This window comes from Bos indicus, chromosome 19 (assembly GCF_029378745.1).
Source record: "Bos indicus isolate NIAB-ARS_2022 breed Sahiwal x Tharparkar chromosome 19, NIAB-ARS_B.indTharparkar_mat_pri_1.0, whole genome shotgun sequence".
NCBI classification, from domain to species: domain Eukaryota; kingdom Metazoa; phylum Chordata; class Mammalia; order Artiodactyla; family Bovidae; genus Bos; species Bos indicus.
Genome location: NC_091778.1, coordinates 19,202,462 through 19,228,916, shown reverse-complemented (window position 1 = coordinate 19,228,916; position 26,455 = coordinate 19,202,462). Strand labels below are relative to the sequence as shown.

At 38.0% G+C, this 26,455-nt stretch overlaps 1 protein-coding gene across 11 annotated transcripts in view; it reads left to right on the top strand.

Annotated features, from left to right (window-relative positions):
* RHOT1 (ras homolog family member T1) overlaps positions 1–26,455 on the top strand; it is a 68,351-nt gene that overhangs the window by 13,768 nt on the left and 28,128 nt on the right. For all 11 annotated transcript variants that reach the window (XR_002182999.2, XM_070772703.1, XM_019981389.2 and 8 more), the window contains exons 2-9: positions 5,568–5,626; positions 8,267–8,348; positions 10,347–10,390; positions 10,676–10,729; positions 10,884–10,936; positions 14,546–14,654; positions 14,976–15,077; positions 26,093–26,191. Coding sequence is in view for 10 of the 11 variants with exons in the window: in XM_070772703.1 (XP_070628804.1) it covers positions 5,568–5,626; positions 8,267–8,348; positions 10,347–10,390; positions 10,676–10,729; positions 10,884–10,936; positions 14,546–14,654; positions 14,976–15,077; positions 26,093–26,191 (602 nt within the window). In the remaining variant the exon portion in view is untranslated. The remainder of the gene's footprint in view (positions 1–5,567; positions 5,627–8,266; positions 8,349–10,346; positions 10,391–10,675; positions 10,730–10,883; positions 10,937–14,545; positions 14,655–14,975; positions 15,078–26,092; positions 26,192–26,455) is intronic.

Genomic DNA, 26,455 nt, shown 5'->3' with positions numbered 1-26,455 from the left:
AGGATTTGAAATAGCTCAACTGGAATTCCATCACCTCCACTAGCTTTGTTCGTAGTGATGCTTTCTAAGGCCCACTTGACTTCACATTCCAGGATGTCTGGCTCTAGGTCAGTGATCACACCATCGTCATTATCTGTGTCGTGAAGATCTTCTTTGTACAGTTCTTCTGTGTATTCTTGCCACCTCTTCTTACTATCTTCTGCTTCTTTTAGGTCCATACCATTTCTGTCCTTTATCGAGCCCATCTTTGCATGAAATGTTCCCTTGGTATCTCTAATTTTCTGGAAGAGATCTCTAGTGTTTACCATTCTGTTGTTTTCCTCTATTTCTTTGCACTCATCGCTGAGGAAGGCTTTCTTATCTCTTCTTGCTATTCTTTGGAACTCTGCATTCAGATGCTTATATCTTTCCTTTTCTCCTTTACTTTTCGCTTCTCTTCTTTTCACAGCCATTTTGCTTTTTTGCATTTCTTTTCAATGGGGATGGTCTTGATCCCTGTCTCCTGTACAATGTAATGAACCTCAGTCCATAGTTCATCAGGCACTCTATCAGATCTAGTCCCTTAAATCTATTTCTCACTTCCACTGTATAATCATAAGGGATTTGATTTGCCCCAACCAGTAATGCTGAAGAAGCTGAAGTTGAACGGTTCTATGAAGACCTACAAGACCTTTTAGAACTAACACCCAAAAAAGATGTCCTTTTCATTATAGGGGACTGGAATGCAAAAGTAGAAAGTCAAGAAACAGCTGGAGTAACAGGCAAATTTGGCCTTGGAATATGGAATGAAGCAGGGCAAAGGCTAATAGAGTTTTGCCAAGAAAATGCACTGGTCATAGCAAACACCCTCTTCCAACAACGCAAGAGAAGACTCTACACATGGACATCACCAGATGGTCGACACCGAAATCAGATTGATTATATCTTTGCAGCAAAAGATGGAGAAGCTCTATACAGTCAACAAAAACAAGACCAGGAGCTGACTGTGGTTCAGATCATGAACTCCTTATTGCCAAATTCAGACTTAAATTGAAGAAAGTAGGGAAAACAACTAGACCATTCAGGTATGACCTAAATCAAATCCCACCATAGTTTGGCCCCAGGTAAATAGCAGGGAGGGAACACAGCTCCACCCATCAACAGAAAATTGGATTAAAGATTTACTGAGCATGGCTCCACCCATCAGAACAAGACCCAGTTTCTCCCTCAGTAGGTCTCTCCCATCAGGAAGCTTCCATAAGCCTCTTATCCTTCTCCATCAGAGGGCAGACAGACTGAAAACCACAATCACAGAAAACTAACCAGTCTAATCACATCAACCACAGCCTTGTCTAACTCAATGAAACTATGAGCCATGCCGTGTGGGGCCACCCTAGACAGACGGGTCACGGTGGAGAGTTCTCACAAAACATGGTGCACTGGAGAAGGGAATGGCAAACTACTTCAGTATTCTTGCCTTGAGAACCCCATGAACAGTATGAAAAGGCAAAAAGATAGGACACTGAAAGATGAACTCCCCAGATCGATAGTTGCCCAATATGCTACTGGAGATCAATGGAGAGGCTCCAGAAAGAATGAAGAGACAGAGCTGTCCTTTAGAGATGTAAATGTTTGGAAAAGTAGACCAGAGAAGGGGGAAGGTATTTTTAGATGAAGAAAACCACGTGAGGGAGGCCAGGATTCATCATGGCTTGTTTGGGCTTACACAGAACAAAATGGCCTTATTGGAGTAAATCGTGTATGAGGACTAGCAGGAAAGATAGATGATCGGGGGTTAAATTATGTGTGATTTTCAAAGGCCAGTGGAATAGAGACACTTTGATGAGGTAGGTAATTGAGAGTCGGGATGGCTTTTGATCAGGTGAGTTAGGAAATGTAAAGAAGGTGCAAGAAAGATGGCCTGCATGTGTATTACTGATATATTAATGAGAGGAGAGACTGGAGAAGGGGGTAGAAAGTTGTGAACTAGGAAGTGTTTTGGTAAAAGTGCTATATTTAGGGGAACCTGGGAACAGAGAGGAAAGAATGAGTATTAAAAATGTCAGAGGAAGTTTGACAGAACTTGAATGATCAGTACAAAGGGTTAGGCAAAGATGGTTATGCCTTTTTTTTTTTTTGAGCTTTTTATCCTGATGTGTAGAAAGAGTGTTCCTTATTGGTGAAAAATATCATAAATCCATTGGAATATAATCTCCAAGAATATAAAAGTAGGGAAAACGTAATGCCTTGATCAGTAGTATCCCCTGACTTGGAATAATGTCTCGAGTGTAGAAGTGCTCAAGAAATGCAAAGAAGGGATGCAGGAATGCATTTAACATGTTAAAATTGAAGTAAATTTCAGTTGCCATCTGTAAATTTAGAATGTGACCGTTTTTACCACCAAAGTGACTTTTGTTTTTTAAGAAGGAAAGTTAAAACCTTTATTTATTGAGAGACAGTGATAGGTCAGGTGCTCTGCCTAAGCACTTTCACATATATGATGTTGTTTAATTCTTACTGGAACCTTGAAGAGACGGTATTATTATCTCCCCGAAAGTGTTGACTTTTTCTAGTCCCCCAAATTATACATATTTATAAAATCATATTGTACATGGTGAAGATGATACGTATCTGAGACTTGCCTCAAAATAATTCATGGGAAAGGACAAGAGAGAATATGGAAAGGAGATGAGGTTGGGTGATGGGTTCACACACTGGATCACACTGTTGTCACTAATTCTGAAATGTTTCCATTTTTTAATAATAAAAAAAGGAAAGAAAAAAATCATATTGTTCATGGTGATATATACTGGCCTAACTGCCATTTTTTTAAATAAAATGAAACAATTTAAGCCTCCAGATAATGACCATAATGGATTATAACCCACAGAATAATACAATAATCCATGAGGCCACACTCATAAGAAACAGAAGGGAAAGTTTTTTCTTACAGGAGAATGTAAAGTAATATAGGAGAATAGATAGAAATAAAAAATCACCATCTAGCAGCCATGATAGCAATACTTGTTTTAGGCAAGAAGCTTGAATGGCTGCTAAACCTAATAGCCAAAAGTTTGATGAGAACCAGAAAATTTACAAAGTCTCAAAGTACCTCCTCATAAGATATTTTTTAATTAGAAAAAAATAACTTTACTGGAGAAACCTAGCACCACCTCCTCCAAGTGATGACAGCGAACGTCACAGTAGTGGGATAAATTGACATTATCTCCTTTTTGCTCTGGCACTCTGAGAAGGACACAACACTTCTCTCATATTCTGCCAAAAAAGCAGAGCCTGAAATTAATCGTGGGATAACATCATACAGACCCAGTTGAGAGAGAGATTACAGAATAAATGACTTGTAGTCTTCAGAAATGTGAAGGTCATGAAAGACAAAGATGGAGGAAAGCTTCCAGATTAAAGGAGGCTAAAGAGATATGACAACCAAATGGAACATTTGATTCTGGACAGAAAAGATTTTTCTTTTCTATAATGGATAATAGTGAGACATGAATAAGGTTTATAGATTACGTAATAGCACTCTTTGGGGTGTTAATTTCCTGATCTTGACATAACTTGATTTAACTGTGGTTATGTAAGAGAATGATACTGTTTCTAGGAAATACATACCCTGAATGCTTCAGGGTAAAGGGGCATCATGTTTGTGATTTACTCTCAAATGTTTTTTTAAAAATTATATATATATATATAGATAGAGAGAGAGAGAGACAGAATAATAATGTAAGTATGGTTAAATTCTAATGTGGGGAATTTGGTTAAAGTATAGACTTGAGTCCTTTGAATTATTTTTGCAATTTTTCTGTACATCTGGAATTTTCTAAAAATAAAATAAAAGAGCCAGAGCTGCTGGATTAGTCACCAGTGAATCAGTGAATTATTTTAATTAACTTACGTAGTATTTGTGTATGTGATGCTCGCTGACTTTTGGGACCATCATGCATTTTCTGTATTACTAACGTGTTAAAATGGGTTATTCTCCTAGGTCTGTAACTAGTCTTCTAGTGAGACCATGAGCAAATCATTGTGGCTGGGTCCCAGGCTCTTCATCTGAAATTTCTGTGGGGAGCTGGATAAGTTGACTTCAGTACCTGGCTCCTAGCAGTTCTCTGATGATGGGCTCCAGATTCTCTGACTCAGGGAAATGTTACCTTATTGTCAGACCCTTGAAGAAGGCCCAAGCCTTCTCACACGTGTAAATTGAAAGGATTGAAGAGTCAGAGCCAGAGGATGCCGATTAAACATCTGGGCTGCCTTCTATCAGCTGTAGCCGCTTGTTTGCAGCTCGCCCTCTGAGTTGTTTTGACCAGTACTCTCCCTTCCAGCCAGTCATTATTTTTCCACAGACTTGACTTGTAGTTTTAGTCACACTTTCTTTTAGTCACTTATTTAGCAAAGCAATGTGACTTTCCTTGACTTCAACATTTTCCAGCTCTTTTATATTTAGACTTTTGAAAACTATAGTTTGCTATCACAGCAGAGATCAACAGGCAGGTGGACTGTTTTCCTCTAGAATCACAAAAGGATTTTAGTTGATAAGCATTTGAAAGTCTAATAATAGTAAGATCAGAAAATGATGGGAATGCAAGTCAAGTTTCAGAAAGAAAATTAAGAATTTAAGTTTGTACATTAAAAAAACTGCTAGGTTAGAAAATGTAACAGGAAAGTTTCTTTGCTCTTACTAACCCTTTAAGAAGAAACAGACACTCTGATCTTCTATTGGTAAGCATGTAGATTATTCTTTTTTGGCAGTAATATAACAATGTCTATTAAAAACAAGAAGATCATGTGTGCTAACTTGAGCTCCACTTCTAGGAACTTATCCTGTAGAGATTAACATTGCAGCACTGTTCATCATTAGGAGATTACATTAATAAATTATGACACATCACACACTGGCTTCTTATACACTTACCAAAAAACAATGTAGGAAGCTTTTAAATGTTAAGATAAAATGCATTTATTATTACTGCTTTTAAAAATTGTGATAAAATAGACAAAAAACATAACATTTTTTACCTTTAGTAAATATTCTGTTCAAGGGCATTAAATATGTTTGCAATGTTGTGTAACTATCACCACTTTCTACATTTAAAACTCCTGCTTCATTACCAACAAACACTCTGTATTTATTAAATAATAACTTTCTCTTCCCTCTTCTGAGAGATTTTTAAAGATTGTCGTGGAATACTGCCCCAATACATACTTAAGTGATAAAAATTGTAAAATAGTATAAATACTCTGATTCTACTGTGGTAAATTATTATAATATGTTAATACAAGTGTGGGAAGATCTGGGAGACTACACATATTAAACAGTTTATGGGGGATACTATGGGAGATTTTTACATTTATAGTATATATATTTTAGTAATTTTTTTGTTTTAAACGGTGAACCTGTGTAACTTTTCTAAGCAGAAAAAAAAAAGATGTACTAAAAATTAGTAATTAGATGGCTCTGATCCTCTGATTTTAGGTAACAAATAACAGTACTTTGCTGTGTGGTTGCTAAATTTGAGCTTTCTAGAATCTGAATACTTTATTAAAGTAATCTTTTTTTCTTTTCACAGCTAGAGTTGGGAAGACATCACTGATTATGTCTCTAGTCAGTGAAGAATTCCCAGAAGAGGTAGGCATTGTGATTTCTTTCCTACATTTAAATTTTTATCAAAATTGAGTTAAATGAAATACATTTTAGGTTTTTTTTTTGGTATGTGTTTCCTTTCTGATAGTTAATGACTTTTAGAAAGGCTCATGTTAGTTTTTACAAGACATCTCTGAAATATAGGAGAAAGAGCCAAACCAGCTCTGAGTTCACATAAGGCCTTTGTGTTTCTTTCTTTTGACCTTGGCTAGGACATTTGTCTGGAGAAGGAAATGGCAACCCACTCCTGTGTTCTTGTCTGGAGAATCCCAGGGACGGGGGAGCCTGGTGGCCTGCAGTCTGTGGGGTCACACAGAGTTGGACACGACTGAAGCGACTTAGCAACAGCAGCAGCAGGACATTTGTCATCTCTCTGCCTTAGTTGTTGCATCTGTAAAAAGGGAGCTGAAAGGGATATTCAGTTCAGTTCAGTCGCTCAGTCATGTCCGACTCTTTGCGACCCCATGAATCGCAGCACGCCAGGCCTCCCTGTCCATCACCAACTCCTGCAGTTTACTCAAACTCATGTCCATCAAGTCGGTGATGCCATCCAGACATCTCATCCTCTGTCATCCCCTTCTCCTCCTGCCTCCAATCCCTCCCAGCATGAGTCTTTTCCAATGAGTCAACTCTTCGCATGAGGTGACCAAAGAATTGGAGTTTCAGCTTTAGCATCATTTCTTCCAAAGAAATCCCAGGACTGATCTCCTTTAGAATGGACTGGTTGGATCTCCTTAGGGATCATCTAAGCTGTGTAATTCTTTCTTAAAAATAAAATGTTTTTATAAACCCCAAATATAGAACAGATGAGTATTTCTTTAGTTGAAGTAAGGATGAAATGTCTGGCTCCCCACCTGCCTTCTGTCTGACTCTCCCCAGTCTTTGAGACATCATTAGAGCCACTAGGATTCTGATACACATGTTTGAAAATCTCAAATATTATCTACCTACATCATTTTACAAATAAAAAATCTAATTCATTCCACCTTTGCCTACCTCGAAGAATAGTTGTGGGTCTCAAATGAGATAAACTTGCTAAAATACCACCAAAAGCATGGTGGCTTTGTTACTGCTGGCAGTGTATTTATTTACATGTTGGAAGATCCAGTATGGTGAACAGTTGCCTAAAGCATTATGTAAAGATATTGTTATGAGGAATGGGATCAATGCAAATGAGATAAAGATTATTTCTTTTTATTTTCTTTCTTCATATAATAGGTATTACTAGCACCATGGTTTGCATTTATCATTTATTTACTCATGTTTAATTAGGAATACCTGTACAATTTCATTGTTCAGAGAGCAATTTAATGTATTATATAGTAGTTATTTCAGTAATTACAATTGTCATGTGACCATTGTTTCTTTCACTTTTTTTCTCTTAAATAAGATAGTTAAATAAATCATAATTTGTAAAGTGGAGTATATTTTCATATGTGGTTTGTGAAATCAGCAACATTAATTATGATCACTTAGAGTATAGTACCTAAAAGTTTTTTGTGATATTTTAACTTAGTTTAGAATTGTTATTTTATCATCGTCCTTTTGGGTGTGGATAAGGAGTTTTTTTTAAATAATGGAGTTATTCTGCTTAAGGTTTATATAGCAAAACAGTTATCTTCTAGAAGAGATAATTTTGATAATTTATTAATTTATTTGAAGATTTCTTTTTTTTTTTTTTTTTTTGGCTGTGCTGAGTGGCATGCAGAATCTTAGCTCCCTGACCAGGGATGAAACCCATACCTCCTGCATTGGGAGTGCAGAATCTTTTTTTTATTTTTGGTTCATTAACTTTATTGGACAGTCAGCTGTTAGTTCTCATTCACATCAAGTGTCTAGATTTTTGAACGTTGTGACAGGCACGTAGGTAGCCCAAGTGTAGAGCTTGTTTAGTGAGTCTCATGTTAATTTCGTTTTCTGGACAGCTGCATACCAGTATGGGACATTTCCTTATTGCTTTGGCCCAGACAGCTCTGTTGAGCCTTGTCAGTGTGAACATCTGGGGTTCCCATCTCCTTCATGGCCAATTTCTGGCTTTCTTGGAGTGCCTGAGGGGCACACTTCTTGAAACCCACTCCATGGATGCACTTGTGAATGTTGATAGTGTATTCTCCTGGTCACCACCTCACTGGTGGTGGATCAGCCCTTCTTCTAGCTGTCTTTCTTTGTGTGGGTGCCATCCTGCCAGATCGTAGTTGGAAAGGACAGAAGCACGGAATCTTAACCACTGAACCGCCAGGGCAGTCCCTTGAGGATAGGTCTTCACTTGCAGAATATCTTAAGCGTTCAACAAAATAGAATGAAAACTACATTTTAGAAATCTAATTTTGAAACACTAAATTAATTTAAGTATTGTTTTGGGAGCTGAAGTGTCCTTAATATGTCCTGTGCCCACACAGGTATAAATGTGCTTTTATTTTATTTTTTTAGTGTTTTATCATATAGCTTTAGTATGTATTTGCATCTATGGTAAAGCACAAAAATAAACATTTAAAATTATAATAAATACCTTTAAAGGTAAGCATGGGTGAAAGGGCTAATTATACATGAATTTACATAATCTAAAAAGTTTGATTTCTGATATTCAAAGGTTTTTCCTTCTTTTATATTTGTTTGCAAATGAAGGTTCCTCCCCGGGCAGAAGAAATCACCATTCCAGCTGATGTTACCCCTGAGAGAGTTCCCACGCACATTGTAGATTACTCAGGTAGTAAATGTCTTCTTGCGGGTGAAGTTGTAGAGTTAAAAGTCCTTAAAAAGATACTTACTAAGCGTTAAAAAATGTTTTAGGAGGAGTGTCTCTTTCTCTCGCTGTAAATGATTATATACTCTTCTTGTCTTACCCCACACCCCACAAAAAGCCTCCACCTTGCAGTTCTCTGTCCCTAATTTACTAAGTTGGGTTCCATAATAATGAAAGGGAAAGGGGGATGGCAAATGACCAGATAAATCATAAGCCTCCTTGAATTAGCATATTTGCAGAGTTCTGTGTTATTTTGTTATCAGGCATTCAGGCATGGTGATGTAGAAAGAGTTCTCATGTGAAAATTTTGTTGAGTTCTAAGTTTGTTTTTAATTTGTCAGAGTTTGTCCTAAAAAAGTTAAAACAGTTTGCTTACATTAAATGATAATGGAAGCACATCTGTATTGTTTTTAATAATGTAAAGTTTTTCTGCACAATACTACTTACTTGTTAATCATTAAACTATTTTGCTTTGTTGTGGAACTTCTTTTGGAAAGGAAGGGTCAGTTGTAACATGTATCACTGATGCGGGCTGATGACAATGGGGGAAACTATATGAAATCAGGAGGTCTGTGGGAAATCTCTGCCTTCCACTCAGTTTTGCTGTGAACCTAAAACTGCTCTGAAAAATGAAATCTATTTTTAAACATGTGTATAACCACGTTGGTAATACTTTGTTTTGCTTATCTGGTATCCCATCCATTCTAAAAATGAAACAGTAGAACCGTACAGTCTAATACATGTGACTGTTGAACACTTAAAATGTGTCTAGTCTAAATTGAAATGTGCTCTAAGGATAAAATATAAGTGGACTTAGAAGACAGTATGAAATAAAGTACAGGATCTCATAATTTTTCTGTTGATTACATGTTGAAATTTTAGTATTTTTGATACTTTGGATTAACTTAAATTTTTACCTTTTTCATTTTACCTGTTTCTTTTTACTTTGTTTAAGGTGACTACTAGAAAATTTAAAATTCCATATATGGTTTATATCACATTTCTGTTGGACAGTACTCTACCAGAAGCTGAGTTGGATGCTCCCTGCTACCGTCAGTCTCATAACTAGCTCTATGTATAGAATTATTCTTTTTCAGTGTGTGTAGCTACATGTTTAGATTGACTTCAGTATTACACTTGAAGCTTTAACTGCTTGATTATTCAACTTAGAGAAGATATTTGAAATATGGCCAGTTATTTAGCATTAATTGAGATACCATTGTACTCATTTGTAACATTAGTTTATATGTCAGAAATAACATTTTGAGGGGAAGCAGTTAACGTAAAGTGATCTAATATATCAATAATTGCTTTGCTCTTCGTTTGTTTACTTCTCTCTCCTATCTCTCTCCTAGCTATGTATATGCCCATTCCTTGCACCTGTGGGATTATAGGCATATCCCTCCATGAGACCAGTTCTAGCCAGAGAGATGGGCGAGTGAGGGAATTCTTGACTTTTCATTATCATGCTCTGGTTTTGCCTCTGGGGCCTGGTTAAGATTACTTCTATCAGCTTTCTAGATCTTAAGCTTGTATTTCCCAGACTCTCACCTGGCTTTTTGACCCTGTGTGTATAGGCTTTTTGTCTGGGCTTCTGACTCTTTAGTATCCAGTCTCCTAGCTTGAGTTTCTGATCTCTTTTGCCAGTCCCTTCTCAGCTTTGGATCAGATGCTGGCCCAGATTGATCACACAATGCCTTGTGCTCTTCCCTGCCTGACTATCTTCATGTAGACTTGTCTCTCAGTGCCAGCCAGCTTCCTTATCATAGTTCCACTCTTTCCCTTCTCTGGCTTTCCCTTTTCTTTGCCACTTGTCTGGCAGTACGTCTTGTAAATGACATGGGAGGTGAGGGAGGTTTTGAGGGATGTTAGGTGGATGTCAGATGGATTTTAGCTTGGTTGTTCATTCATTTTTATGAAAGTGTTTAAAATATGAAAAAAAATTGACTTTATCATTTGTAGAAGCAGAACAGAGTGATGAACAGCTTCATCAAGAAATATCACAGGTGAGTTAAAAAAAAATAATTCTAGGTTTGTTTGTGGGACAACAATGATGATCCTGTGTCTGCCATTTCCTTCTCTCACAGAGAGGGCTTTTTCAGTTCTTTAATGTCGCTGCTGACTTTGAGTATGTATTTTTGACATAAATCCTTTTGCTTTTAGACGCATGCTAAGTTTTTTAATTTTCAAATTTTTTTCTTTGTTTGACTGAAATATATTAGCTAGCTGGTAATTAAATACTACATTTGTATTATTTTAAAATACCATCGATTTGTTAATTTTTCTTATAGGCTAATGTCATCTGCATAGTTTATGCTGTTAACAACAAGCATTCCATTGATAAGGTATGAATATGTGACTTTTCACTATACTTTGTTAAATTTCAGTGGGGGCACTTTTAAAATTGATCCTCAATTTAGAATTTTAGGAGTCCTAGGGTGGAGTATTTTTCAAGGCAGATCTTCATTAGGCCTTAACTCCTGTTAATTTTCATTTTAGGTAACAAGTCGATGGATTCCTCTCATAAATGAAAGAACAGACAAAGACAGCAGGTACTTTTTTCTCTCTGAAACTTTGTATATTGAAAAATTTCAAACTTGGAGAAAAATCGCAAGAAATAGTGCAGTAAAGATCTGTAAACTATTCACTTAGATCTGCTAGTTAATAGTTTGCCATATGTGCTTCATCTAATAGGTCTGTTTATACACACACACCTTTATCAGAGAGGAATTACTAGAGGCTGCATACACATTTGAGAGCAAAGCAGAGAATAGAGCTCTGAAACTGTAATCTGCCCTCTTTCTTGAGATGCCCTTTTGAGGACTGGCATTATCCCAATCATTGAATGTTCACCATGTGAAATATGTAAGAGCACAGTCATTATCACTGTTTTAAAGTCACTTTGTGATGACTTACTGACTGAGCTGAGAGGAGCTCTCTAGAGCTGTACTGTCCAGTGGAGTAGCTTCTAGTCAGTTGGGGCAATTTAAGTAAAATTAAATAATACTAAAAATTCGGTGCCTTGGATGCAGCCACATTTCAAGTGCTTGATAGGCACTTGTGGCTAGAGGTTAGGGTAATGGACAGTACAAATAAAGTTCATTTCTGTCATCACAGAAATGATGCCTTGACTGCTTTGGAGGAAACAATGCCTCTATGCTCCTTACACTTGCTTTTCTTGCTTATTTCTTGAACTGTTTCGAGGACTCTTCCGAGAAGTCAGTTTTGCCAGGATCTATGCAGTCCATGGGGTCGCTAAGAGTCAGACACGACTGAGCAACTTCACTTTCACTTTTCACTTTCATGCATTGGAGAAGGAAATAGCAACCCACTCCAGTGTTCTTGCCTGGAGAATCCCAGGGACGGGGGAGCCTAGTGGGCTGCCGTCTGTGGGGTCGCACAGAGTCGGACACGACTGAAGCAACTTAGCAACAGCAGCAGCATGAAGCACTATCTGAACAACTAAATTTTTAAAATTGACTCTACCATGACAGCTTCCTAAACTGCTCTCTAGAAACTAGCTGGCTAGTCTCATGCCCCTTTTAGTGTACCATCTGAAAGTGGCCTTCAATGTTTGGGAGATCTAATTGAGCTTTCTCAGGCGTGGGTATACCTGTACCCTTCCCTGAATCATAGGAGCGTGTTTATTTCTCTTGTGGTTGATTTGTTCCAAGGTGGTCTATTTCGTTAATGTATGGACTTCACATTTTCCCAGTACCTTCTTTCCTGGGCCTCATACCTTAAGTTTATATTTATTACACATATGTTCTTATCTAGGACTTCTGTGGACCATTATCACAGTGGTCCTTAGTCAGATGTGCCCATCACTGTCACCTGAGGTACCTTGCAACAATATAGATGCCTTTGCTCTACTGTTTGAGTTTTAGGATTAGTACGTTTGGAGTAGCGCTTGGACTTGTGTGTTTTCTTTTTTTAAGATCCGTAAATTATTCTGAGCACACCTCTGGTTGTAAGGCAGTGCATTTTTGGGAACTCTCCTGGCTCTATTAACAATCTATGTTTGGGTTATGTAGTGGGCCAGTCCATTTACACATAATAACCACACTAGGTGGTTAAATAAATGCCTGCAAGTGTTTCTTTTATAATTTGGAGTCCCAGCTAGATGATTTGCCTTCTCTTTAAGCTCTCTTATGGGTTGTACAAATAATTGTTCTCTACTGGGCTAGTTCTCCTTGGTAATCCCCATTCAGATTTATGATAGGCCTTTCACATTTAATTTATTGAAAATAAAATTCTTTATTTCCTGCCTATTCCCCACTGCCCCCACCCCCAGATTTCTCAATCTTTTCTGTCTCCAAAGATCTGTTCATTTTGGGGACTTCCCTGGCAGTCCAATGGTTGAGTACATCATGAGAAACGCTGGACTGGAAGAAGCACAAGCTGGAATCAAGATTGCTGGGAGAAATATCAATAACCTCCGATATGCAGATGATACCACCCTTATGGCAGAAAGCGAAGAGGAACTAAAAAGCCTCTTGATGAAAGTGAAAGTGGAGAGTGAAAAAGTTGGCTTAAAGCTCAACATTCAGAAAATGAAGGTCATGGCATCCGGTCCCATCACTTCATGGAAAATAGATGGGGAAACAGTGGAAACATTGTCAGACTTTATTTTTTTGGGTTCCAAAATCGCTGCAGATGGTGACTGCAGCCATGAAATTAAAAGACGCTTGCTCCTTGGAAGGAAAGTTACGACCAACCTAGATAGCATATTCAAAAGCAGAGACATTGCTTTGCCAACAAAGGTCCGTCTAGTCAAGGCTATGGTTTTTCCTGTGGTCATGTATGGATGTGAGAGTTGGACTGTGAAGAAGGCTGAGCGCTGAAGAATTGATGCTTTTGAACTGTGGTGTTGGAGAAGACTCTTGAGAGTCCCTTGTATTGCAAGGAGATCCAACCAGTCCATTCTGAAGGAGATCGGCCCTGGGATTTGTTTGGAAGGAATGATGCTAAAGCTGAAACTCCAGTACTTTGGCCACCTCATGCGAAGAGTTGACTCATTGGAAAAAACTCTGATGTTGGGAGGGATTGGGGGCAGGAGGAGAAGGGGATGACAGAGGATGAGATGGCTGGATGGCATCACTGACTTGATGGACGTGAGTCTGAGTGAACTCCGGGAGTTGGTGATGGACAGGGAGGCCTGGCGTGCTGCGATTCATGGGGTCGCAAAGAGTCGGACACGACTGAGCGACTGAACTGAACTGAACGGGGAACTAGGATCCCACATACCTCTGGGCCAAAGGACCAAAATACAAAACAGAAGCAATATATTGTAACAAATTCAATTAAAACTTTAAAAATGGAAAAAAATCTAATCCTTTTGTCCAGCCAAAAAGATCTATGTACTTTTCTTGATTTCTAATTTCCTTCAATCTCCATATCTAATCTACTGTTGCTCCTATCTGTTCTACTTCAAAAATATATCTCAAATCTGAAAATTTCCTTCTGTCTCCACTACCCTAATCCAGGATACCACATTAAAAGAACTTTTTTATTATTGAAAAAAAATCAAATATATACAAAAGTAGAATAATATAATGAATCCCTCTGTATCATCCAGCTTCAACGATTAACAACTCATGGCCAGTGTTGTTTCATTTATTACCCTTCCTTTGGGATCATTTTGAACAAATCAGACATCATATCATACTCTAACTATTTCAGTATGTATCTCTAAAAGATAACAAATGACTGCATTTTAAAATGGCTATCAGATCCTGTCATTTTACACTTAAAACACACTCTCTGTACTGTAGCTGTAAAGTCGTTTTGCATCTGGCCTTTGCTTGTCCCTCCAGCTCCGCTTTATGTGTCTTCCCCTTTGACCGGTACTCCTCAGCCGCTCTGGCATTTTTCTGTTCTCCAGACTCATGGGGATGTTTCTTCAGTTTGGGGCTTTTCCACATGCTGTCGCTTCGTCCCAGCCAGCTCTCTCCAGGCTCTTCACCTGACAGGTTCCATCTTATCCTTCACTCCTTGCCTCAAATGCCGCTTTGTCAGAGGGATTGTTCCCTGATTACCATGTATAGTTTGCCCTCTTCAATAACTTTATCATTGTACTTTACTAGGTTACAATGTACATTAAAATAAAATCTAATGTCTTTTGCCTTCCTTATTATTACCATGTGCCCTGTTTATTTCAGGCTGCCTTTGATACTGGTTGGGAACAAATCTGACCTGGTGGAATATAGTAGTATGGAGACCATCCTTCCTATTATGAACCAGTACACAGAAATAGAAACCTGTGTGGAGGTATGCATTCTCATTTCATTTTGAAATTTACAGTTGGTGAATTCTCACTAAATTGAGGTTCAGAGTAGGAGATGGGGGAAGATGTGGGGTGGAATAAATTTCCTGTTTGTGAAATCATGTAAATCAAATAAAACAGAGAACTTGGAACTGGTCTCTGGGCTCTTTGTAGTCTATCATATGGTGATATCCACTAAAAAAATGGATTTTTTCAGTTTCTTCAAGGAATCTTGATAGTTTAAAAAGAAAACATTTTTTTAAATGTTCTTAGCTCTCTCTCTCTGAATTGCTTTCAGAGTGAAACATTTAAAATTTTCTTTTCAGTGTTCAGCAAAAAATCTGAAGAACATATCAGAGCTCTTCTATTATGCACAGAAAGCAGTTCTTCATCCTACAGGGCCCTTGTACTGCCCAGAGGAGAAAGAGGTAAACCCTCCATCCCATCAGACCATGTTAGTAAGGACTGGAATGTGTAGGTAGCACATTATCACTCCATTATGATACTGATTGTTAGTAACTCTTAAGTATTCATCTAAACTGCTGAAATTTAAATTAATTACTTATTAAACTGTTATATTTCCTAGGTACTTTTCAAAGACAGTCACATTTAATGCTCAGAATAATATGCCAGGTCAAATACTATTTTAAGAAATGTAATTAAAATAAACAGAAGAATTGGCAACTATAACAACAAAAAGTCCAAAGACTTAACTAATAGTCTATTTGCTTTGCTACTATAAAATTCACAAACTTAGTAACACATACAAGTGAAAAACTTGTATAATTATTTGACATGGATATGATATATAATACAATTGGAATACTCCCTTTTGTTCCATAGCTTAGAAACATAGTAATTCCTTAATGAAATATCTAAAATTTAATGATATTTTACCATAGACTTTTTTTCTGCCAAAGTGTAAAGGTTTTTTTTTTTTTTTAATTACGTGTAACAGGCAAAATTATTTAAGTCAATAAACGTAAGGAATTTCATACGTTCTGGTTCTTTCCACAGCCAATCACCATAGACTTTTTTTTTTTTAACCAGAATTTTGGTCTTTTTTTTTATTGTGAGAAAAAAAAATAAGATGAAATTTAATGTTTTAAAATATGCAGTTCAGTAGCATTACAGACATGCACGTTGTTGTACCAATACCACCATTCATGTACAGAATTTCAACTTCTCAAACTGGAACTCGCAACCCATTAGACAATAACTTTCCATTCCCTCCTTCCCATTCTTGGCAATAACCATGCTACCTTCTGTCTCTGAATCTGACTACTCTTGGTATCTCATATACATGGAATCCTACAGAATTTGTCCTTTGCCCCTGGATTATTTCACGTAGCTTAGTGTCTTCAAGAGTCACTCACACTGTAGCATGTTTCAGAAATTTTTTTTAAAGGCTAAATAATGTTCTATTGTACGTATAGACCTAGAGCTTTGTAGTTTACCTTCACAAAGATCTTGTACATATTTTGTTAGATTTATACATAAATATTTTGTTTCCTTTCTTCTTCTTTCATGGTGCTGGGTTTTTAATGTTATTATTATTTTTTCTTTTTGTTTCTCGGTTTTTAATTCTGATTGATTACTGATCTATAAGAAAGCTATTAGCCAGCCACTGCACTTAATTTGATGCTGCACTTCCCCTCCCTAACCATCCTTGGCTCAAGGCAGCACCAAAGGAGTCCAACTCCCATAAGCAAGGGCATCACTTCCCCCCAAGAAGCCCCAGGCTCCCACGCACCTGCAGGGGAGCAGACGGGCACTCTCAGTCTGAAGCAATTTCTCTTACGCCAGGTTCATGCTGAAATGTGCAGAAACAGGCGAACACCCACTCAGTAATGAGAGAGGGAAGTTTAGTGGTCCTTACCTAACACGCTCAGATACTCAGTTGTGTCCAATTCTTTACGACCCCATGGATTGTAGCCCACCAGACTCCTGTCCATGGGATTTTCCAGGCAAGGATACTGGAGTGGGTTGCCATTTCCTTCTCCACACCATAGACTTTTAAAATTAAATTTTATATTGAGATATAACTCACATACCATAAAGTTCACTTTTTTGTTCTTTTCAGTGATTTTTAGTGTATTCACAAAGTTGTATGTTCGTCATTGTCTGATTTCAGAGCATTTCATCACCCCCAGAGAAACCCTGTACCCATTAGCAGTAACTTCCATTCCCTCCTCCCCCTTCCCCTACTTTTTGGCAACCACTAGTCTACTCTCTGTCTCTCTGAATTTGCCTATTCTTGGCATTTCATATGAATGGAATCATACAATATGTGGTCTTCTGTGTCTGGCTTCTTTGATGTAGTGTAATGTTTCCAAGGTACATCCATGTTGTAGCATTACTAGTACTTCATTCCTTTTTACGGTCAAATGACACTTCATTGTATGCATATAGCATATTTTGTTTATCCATTCAACTGTTTGGTAGATAACTGGGTTGCTTCCACCTTTTGGCTATTGTGAATACTGCTAAGAACATTCACACACAAGTTTGAACCCCTGTTTTGAATGTCTGTTTAGAGGTGGAATTACTAGGTCACATGGTAATTCTATGTTTCACTCATATTGAGGAACCACTAAAATTAAAGTCCCAATTTCCCCACATCTTTGCCAGCACCTATTATCCTCCCCCTGGCCTTTGTTTGTTTGTAGTCATCCTGGTAGATGGGAGTGGTGTCTTACGTTGTTTGAACTGCATTTCCATGATGGCTAATGATATTGAACATCATTTCTTGTGTTTATTGGCCATTTGTATATCTCCTTTGGAGAAAGGTCTGTTTAAGTATTTTATCCATCTCTTAATTGAGCTATTTGTTTCTTTTGTTGTTATTTTGAATTTTTAAGGAATAGAAGTTTGCTGGGGAAAAAAAGTTTCCTGAAAAGACTTTTTTCGGGAAAAATTTATAGTATAGGTGAATGATTGGAGAACTGACCCATGGGCCAAATTTGGCCTGCCACCTTCTTTTTTTTTTTTTTTAATTAAAGTATAATTCCTTTACAGAATTATGTTGGTTCTGCCAAGCATCAGCATGAATCAGCCCTAGATATAGATATGTCCCCTTCCTCTTGAACCTCCCTCCCCATCCCCCCTCTCTAGATTGTTACAGAGCCCCGGTTTGAGTTCCCTGAGTCATACAGCAAATTCCCATTGGCTATCTATTTTACATATGGTAATGTATGTTTCCATCTTATTCTCTCCATACATCCCACCCTTTCCTCCCTGCCACCACGTCCATAAGTCTGTTCTGTATGTCTGTGTCTCCATTGCTGCTCTGCAAATAATTTCATCAGTACCATCTTTCTAGATTACATATATTGCGTTAGTATATGTACTTGTTTTTCTCTTTCTGACTCCCTTCACTGTATATAATAGACTCTAGATTCATCCACCTCATTAGAACTGACTCTAATGAGTCAGTCATTAGCATTGCTTTTTATGGCTGAGTAATATTCCATCATATATATGTACCACAGCTACTTTATCCATTCATCTGTCGACCGCCACCAGCTTTTATATAGCCTGTGAGCTAAGATACATTTTGCATTTTTTAATGATTGGGGAAAAAGTCAAAAAGAATAATGTTTTGAGATATGGGGAAATTTATAAGGCCTTCGGATTTCATGGTTCATAGGTAAGCTTTATTGCAGCACAGCCGTGTTCATTCCCTCACGTCTGTCTGCACTTTCCTGCTGTGAAGGCAGTCCTGTGGTTGTAGCAGAGCTTGTCTGTGGTAACTGTCATCACACCACTGCTCGTCGCCCTGCGAACTGCACTGACACACTGCAGACTTGGCAGCAGCATCTCATGTGCCACATGGACCCCTGTACAGTAGCATTTTATTTTTTTTATTACCAGTACATACATATGCCAAAACAAGAAGAGAAAACAAGTGGATCTTCAGATGGCAAAACAGATATACTTTCTGAGCTATAATCCCAGCATCACTTTTTTTTGGACCTTGATGCACATGCAAAGGAAGTTTTTTAATTTCCTAATCCATTTGACCATGCAGTTGAGGAGCTTCCACCCAGCCTTCAGTTGGAACTGATTAATCTGCAGTGTATGACATGTTAACAGGCAAATATCACGAAAAGAATGAAATAGAATTCTATAAATGCCTTCCAAGTGATGAATGTGCTCAAAGAAAGTTATATGTTTATGGATCAGTGTCACTATTGGGATTGTTAAAAAGACATTTTCAGAGATGAAATATGTTAAATCTCATTACAGATCAGCATTAATAGATGAATATCTGCAATTGATTTTCATGGTAGGAAAAGCTAGCTTTTTTTTTAATTAAAGTATAATTGATTTACAATACTGAGTTAGTTTTGGGTATGTATCATAGTGGTCTTTTTTGTTTTTGTAGGATTTTTTGCAGATTATATTCCATTATATAATTTCCTTCTCCAGAGTGTATAATCGATGGGGTCACAAAGAGTCAGACGCGACTGAACTGAACTGAACTGATATTCCATTATAGTTTATTACAAGATAGGGAACACTGACTTTGAACCCCAACTAAGCCAATCGATATCCCTCCAAGAAGAAGTCTATCCTTCTGTAATATTAGTAGACCTATAGAGTAAAGGTATATTCACTTATTATTATATTTTAAATTTAATTCATAAAAACTTTGTGGAAGTTTGGTTATTTCTTGCTGTGTAAGTACCTACATGATATCCTTGATTTTGCCGATTGGCACCCAATGCCTAAAGTATTTGCTGTGTCTTTATTTATTCTTAGACATTATTATTATGTCTTTATTAATTGCTTTACCATAAAAGTGCTGACCTCTGGTATAAATATTAATCTGCTGCTGCTGCTGCTGCTAAGTCGCTTCAGTCGTGTCTGACTCTGTGCGACCCCATAGACAGCAGCCCATCAGGCTCCCCCATCCCTGGGATTCTCCAGGCAAGAACACTGGAGTGGGTTGCCATTTCCTTCTCCAATGCATGAAAGGAAAAGTGAAAGTGAAGGTGCTCAGTTGTGTCCGACTCTTAGCGACCCCATGGACTGCAGCCTACCAGGCTCCTCTGTCCATGGGATTTTCCAGGCAAGAGTACTGGAGTGGGGTGCCATTGCCTTCTCTGAAATATGAATCTGAGTTATCCCTTAATCTGATCCTGATTTAGTCTTCCTTAATCCTGGTTTATATTCTTAATTGAAATGTTTCTTTCTAACTTGCTACTGGAGATCAGTGGAGAAATAACTCCAGAAAGAATGAAGGGATGGAGCCAAAGCAAATACAATACCCAGTTGTGGATGTGACTGGTAATATAAGCAAGGTCCGATGCTGTAAAGAGCAATATTGCATAGGAACCTGGAATGTTAGTTCCATGAATCAAGGCAAATTAGAAGTGGTCAAACAGGAGATGGCAAGAGTAAACATCGACATTCTAGGAATCAGTGAACTAAAATGGACTGGAATGGGTGAATTTAACTCAGATGACCATTATGTCTACTACTGCGGGCAGGAATCCCTCAGAAGAAATGGAGTAGCCATTATGATCAACAAAAGAGTCCAAAATGCAGTACTTGGATGCAATCTCAAGAACGACAGAATGATCTCTGTTCGTTTCCAAGGCGAACCATTCAATATCACAGTAATCCACGTCTATGCCCCAACCAGTAATGCTGAAGAAGCTGAAGTTGAACGGTTCTATGAAGACCTACAAGACCTTTTAGAACTAACACCCAAAAAAGATGTCCTTTTCATTATAGGGGACTGGAATGCTAAAGTAGGAAGTCAAGAAACAGCTGGAGTAACAGGCAAATTTGGCCTTGGAATATGGAATGAAGCAGGGCAAAGGCTTTTGTTAAGAGAATGCACTGGTCATAACAAACACCCTCTTCCAACAACACAAGAGAAGGCTCTACACATGGACATCACCAGATGGTCAACACCGAAATCAGATTGATTATATTCTTTGCAGCCAAAGATGGAGAAGCTGTATACAGTCAGCAAAACACAAGACCAGGAGCTGACTGTGACTCTCATCATGAACTCCTTATTGGCAAATTCAGACTTAAATTGAAAAAAGTAGGGAAAACCACTAGACATTCAGGTATGACCTAAATCAAATCCCTTATGATTATACAGTGGAAGTGAGAAATAGATTTAAGGGACTAAATCTGATAAGAGTGCCTGATGAACTATGGATGGAGGTTCGTGACATTGTACAGGAGACAGGGATCAAGACCATCCCCACGGAAAAGAAATGCAAAAAAGCAAAATGGCTGTCTGGGGAGGCCTTACAAATAGCTGTGAAAAGAAGAGAAGTGAAAAGCAAAGAAGAAAAGGAAAGATATAAGCATCTGAATGCAGAGTTTCAAAGAATAGCAAGAAGAGATAAGAAAGCCTTCCTCAGCAATCAGTGCAAAGAAATAGAGGGAAACAACAGAATGGGAAGACTAGAGATCTCTTTGGCACCCCACCCCAGTGTACTCTTGCCTGGAAAATCCCATGGACGGAGGAGCCTGGAAGGCTGCAGTCATGGGGTCGCTGAGGGTTGGACACGACTGAGCGCCTTCACTTTCACTTTTCACTTTCATGCATTGGAGAAGGAAATGGCAACCCACTCCAGTGTTCTTGCCTGGAGAATTCCAGGGGCAGGGGAGCCTGGTGGGTTACCGTCTATGGGTTTGCACAGAGTTGGACATGACTGAAGTGACTTAGCAGCAGCAGAGATCTCTTCAAGAAAATTAGAGATACCAAGGGAACATTTCATGCAAAGATGGGCTCGATAAAGGACAGAAATGGTATGGACCTAACAGAAGCAGAAGATAGTAAGAAGAGGTGGCAAGAATACACAGAAGAACTGTACAAAAAAGATCTTCACGACACAGATAATCACGATGGTGTGATCACTGACCTAGAGCCAGACATCCTGGAATGTGAAGTCAAGTGGGCCTTAGAAAGCATCACTACGAACAAAGCTAGTGGAGGTGATGGAATTCCAGTTGAGCTATTCCAAATCCTGAAAGATGATGCTGTGAAAGTGCTACACTCAATATACCAGCAAATCTGGAAAACTCAGCAGTGGCCACAGGACTGGAAAAGGTCAGTTTTCATTCCAATCCCGAAGAAAGGCAATGCCAAAGAATGCTCAAACTACTGCACGATTGCACTCATCTCACATGCTAGTAAAGTAATGCTCAAAATTCTCCAAGCCAGGCTTCAGCAGTACGTGAACTGTGAACTTCCAGATGTTCAAGCTGGTTTTAGAAAAGGCAGAGGAACCAGAGATCAAATTGCCAACATCCGCTGGATCATGGAAAAAGCAAGAGAGTTGCAGAAAAACATCTATTTCTGCTTTCTTGACTATGCCAAAGCCTTTGACTGTGTGGATCACAAGAAACTGTGGAAAATTCTGAAAGAGATGGGAATACCAGACCACCTGACCTGCCTCTTGAGAAACCTATATGCAGGTCAGAAAGCAACCGGTGGAACTGGACATGGAACAACAGACTGGTTCCAAATAGGAAAAGGAGTATGTCAAGGCTGTATATTGTCACCCTGTTTATTTAACTTATATGCAGAGTACATCATGAGAAACGCTGGGCTGGAAGAAGCACAAGCTGGAATCAAGATTGCTGGGAGAAATATCAGTAACTTCAGATATGCAGATGACACCACCCTTATGGCAGAAAGGGAAGAAGAACTAAAGAGCCTCTTGATGAAGGTGAAAGAGGAGTGTGAAAAAGTTGGCTTTAAGCTCAACATTCAGAAAACGAAGATCATGGCATCCGGTCCCATCACTTCATGGGAAATAGATGGGGAAACAATGGAAACAGTGTCAGACTTAGTTTTTGGGGTTCCAAAATCACTACAGATGGTGATTGCAGCCATGAAATTAAAAGACGCTTACTCCTTGGAAGGAAAGTTATGACCAACCTAGATAGCATATTCAAAAGCAGAGACGTTACTTTGCCAACAAAAAGTTAGACTGTGAAGAAAGCTGAACGCCGAAGAATTGATGCTTTTGAACTGTGGTGTTGGAGAAGACTCTTGAGAGTCCCTTGGACTGCAAGGAGATCCCACCAGTGCATTCTAAAGGAGATCAGTCCTGGGATTTCTTTGGAAGAAATGATGCTAAAGCTGAAACTCCAGTACTTTGGCCACCTCATGCGAAGAGTTGACTCATTGGAAAAGACTCTGATGCTGGGAGGGATTGGGGGCAGGAGGAGAAGGGGACGACAGAGGATGAGATGGCTGGATGGCATCACTGACTTGATGGACGTGAGTCTGAGTGAACTCCGGGAGTTGGTGATGGACAGGGAGGCCTGGCATGCTGCGATTCATGGGGTTGCAAAGATTCAGACAGGACTAAGCGACTGAATTGAACTGAACTTGCCCTTTATTCAATATTTCCGAAATTCACCTCATAATAGTCACTAGGTTAAAATACTTGTTTAAAATACAGATTCTGGAACTTTCCTAGCAGTCCAGTAGGCAGTCTCATTCTATAGAGATTTACCTCTGAGCTTAGCCTGGCAGTACATTGAATCCCCTCCGTTAGTTTGTTCTCAGTTCTCTAATTGCTACTTTTTTCTTAGGCCTATTATTAGTTCTGCTAATCTGCTAATCCTCCCTTCCCTAATGACTACCATCTGTTAGTCATTTCTTAGGCATACCTGCCTAAGGTAGAATCTGTAACGTTTAGAGACTATATGCCTTGATTTATACAAGTAGAAGCCTTGAGTCTAAACTTACAATAGAATCTTTTATTTAGATAACATTCATAACCTTTTAACATAGATTTGAGGTAGGTAGGTCAAATCAAGATAATTAAAGCCTGAACTGGAAATATGTTTCCAGTGGTTTGATGGACTCTGTATGACCCATGGAGTCCTCTGCTTACCTAATAATGAAACAGATCTGTGTGAGGATTAGATTACTTACATGCAAAGTGAGTTTATTTTTATTACTGTAAAAGTTGTACAGGGGTGGGTGGAGAGGGGTGGGATTTGCCTTGTGGCTCTGTGGTAAAGAATCCTGCCAATTCAAGAGACATGGGTTCAATCCCTGGGTCAGGAAGATACCCTGGAGAAGGAAATGGCACCCCATTCCAGTATTCTTGCCTGGAAAATCTCATGGACAGAGGAACTTGGGCTACAAAAGATGGGGTCACAAAAGAGTTGAACATGACTTAGCAACTAAACAACACATTTTAAAGTTTTACTGAAGTGTAATTTTTGATGCGTTTAAGAAGTAGTCATTTTTTGTGTTGTATTTTAAGATGGTTAATATTTAAATATCATATTGAGCCAGTACCTTAGAGCACTTTAGCTTCTGATGCATTTCAGGCTTTAATGAAAAATGCATCACTGTTCATTTTTCTTCAGTTAATTTTTTTTTATCATAGCATTTTATGATACAAGGAAATAACACGTGCAAATAAAAAGTTATTTTTAGATTCTGGTTTTTGCATCATTCTACCTATTGCTCCTTTTTGAAACATCTAGATATTATGCAACAGATTTTTAAAAGAAGAGAAAATATGGAGAAGGCAATGGCAAGCCACTCCAGTACTCTTGCCTAGAAAATCCCATGGATGGAGGAGCCTGGTGGGCTACAGTCCATGGGGTCGCCAGGAGTCGGTCGCGACTGAGCGACTTCACTTTCACTTTTCACTTTCACGAAATGGAGAAGAAAATGGCAGCCCACTCCAGTGTTCTTGCCTGGAGAATCCCAGGGATGGCAGAGCCTGGTGGGCTGCTATCTATGGGGTCGCACAGAGTCGGACACGACTGAAGCGACTTAGCAGCAGTAGCAGCTGATATGCTGAAGAAATATTAACAGTTACCTATTCAGTAAATAAACCTTTGAGTTGAGAGTGCCATAAAAAATTTTTTACTTACTATTGTTTAATTGTGAATTAGCTAAGTATGTGAGGATCTGATTGTTAAAAAATCAAGTTGTTATACTGCTAAGTGAAAATAAATGACATTTCTCAAATCCTCCAAAAAATAAAAATAAAATAAAATAAAAGAAGAGAAAATAAAATATAATGTGATCTTTAGTAATCTTGAATATCTAATATTAGGATCATATTTACAGAAGCAATAACTTGTTTTTACTTAAAGAGTTATCAATTACATGTATATGTATGGCTGAGTCTCTTTGCTGTTCTCCTGAAACTATCAGCAAAATTGTTAATTGGCTATACCCCAATACAAAATAAAAATGTTAAAGTTATTTATGATTATGGATGTGATAGGTTATAGTCCATTTAGCATTTTTTTTATAAAGACATCCCTAACCATGCTCCCTAAATGTTTGACTTTTTTTTCTCAGTTCTTTCTAATCTCTCTGTATCTTAGATTTTGGCTTTTTATTATTCTATCAAATTGCTCTCCTAGAGCCCCTATTTAAACCAAAAAAAAAAAAAAAAAAGGAGGAGGAGGAGGAATTGTGCATATTTTGGAAGATAACTGTTCCTTACTATTTTTAAAAGAAATTATTTTATGCATTTAGGTTTGTTATGATAGTGTGACCAAAACTCATCATTACTGCCTCTCTGGTTAGCCCTATCATGGGAGTAGATAAACTAACAAGTATTCATTTCCTCACCTCAGCAGCTCATTTCTCGCACTCAGATGTCCATAAGATATCTCCCTCCACATTTTCAGCGTTCAAAAATCTCCCTGAAGGTTTTATTTTCTCAGAATTGTTGACCATGATTTTCCTATAGCAGTTATACAAATTAGAAGCACGTGGGCCTTAAATAGTCAAATATTTGTTCTATCCATTATAAATCCTAAAATAAAAATTGTCAGAATACATTTCTAGCAGCTTTTCTTATAAAAGTTTTACAGAGTCACAAAAGGCAAGGTTCTTTTTTTGAAGAATATAATTCTTATAATAGGCAAGTAGTAAAAAAAAAAAAAAAAAAAGAACTTTTGCACATCAACCAGTGCTGTTTTGTCATGTTCTTGGAAAGAAGTACATTTTATATCCCAGCTTCAGTACATACACACATAAACACAAGTTACAGATTGAAACATTTAGTCCTATTTTGCTGCTAGAAGGTCAAAAATCAGAGAAGTTGAGAGAGAAAAGCCTTTGCGATAGTTCTATAAGTCAGCTCATGGAATGAGAGAGGGCATTTCTTCTAAATAACTGGAAGAATGACTTTTTCAAAAGATGGGTTTCTCTTTTGCTCATCTTCAGAGGTATGTGGTCATGAAGGGAGTGTTTAACTATTCCAGATACTGGTCCAAGTAAATATTGTCTCATTTACTTAAAGTGGCTTGAAGATAAAAGTGGCTTTGCTTTAGTTAAGTTTTCATGTTGTTTATATTTGATGTTATGTATTTGACAGTGAAAACATTCAGAATTCTCAATATATTTATGAAAATCATATTTTAAAATCCCAACTATTTGCATTAAAACAATTTATTTTTCCTCAATGATCTGTAGATGAAACCAGCCTGTATAAAAGCCCTTACTCGTATATTCAAAATATCTGATCAAGATAATGATGGTACACTCAATGATGCTGAACTCAACTTCTTCCAGGTAGCTTTCTCTTATTTCAGATATTTGTATATCTTGATTTTTTTTTTTTGCTGAGAAAAGCTGTAAAAATTTATTGGCATGACCAATGGTATTTTGATAAACATGCATTTCTTTCATGTAAAATCTCTCTGACATCAGGCTATTTAATCTTTACCTATGGGATAAAATCTCTTTTGCTTAGGAGTTGAGGGGACTCTGAGAGAGTGTCATTTCACAGTGTACAATGGGTGTATTAAGAATGACTTGAAGTCTGAATTCTGAATT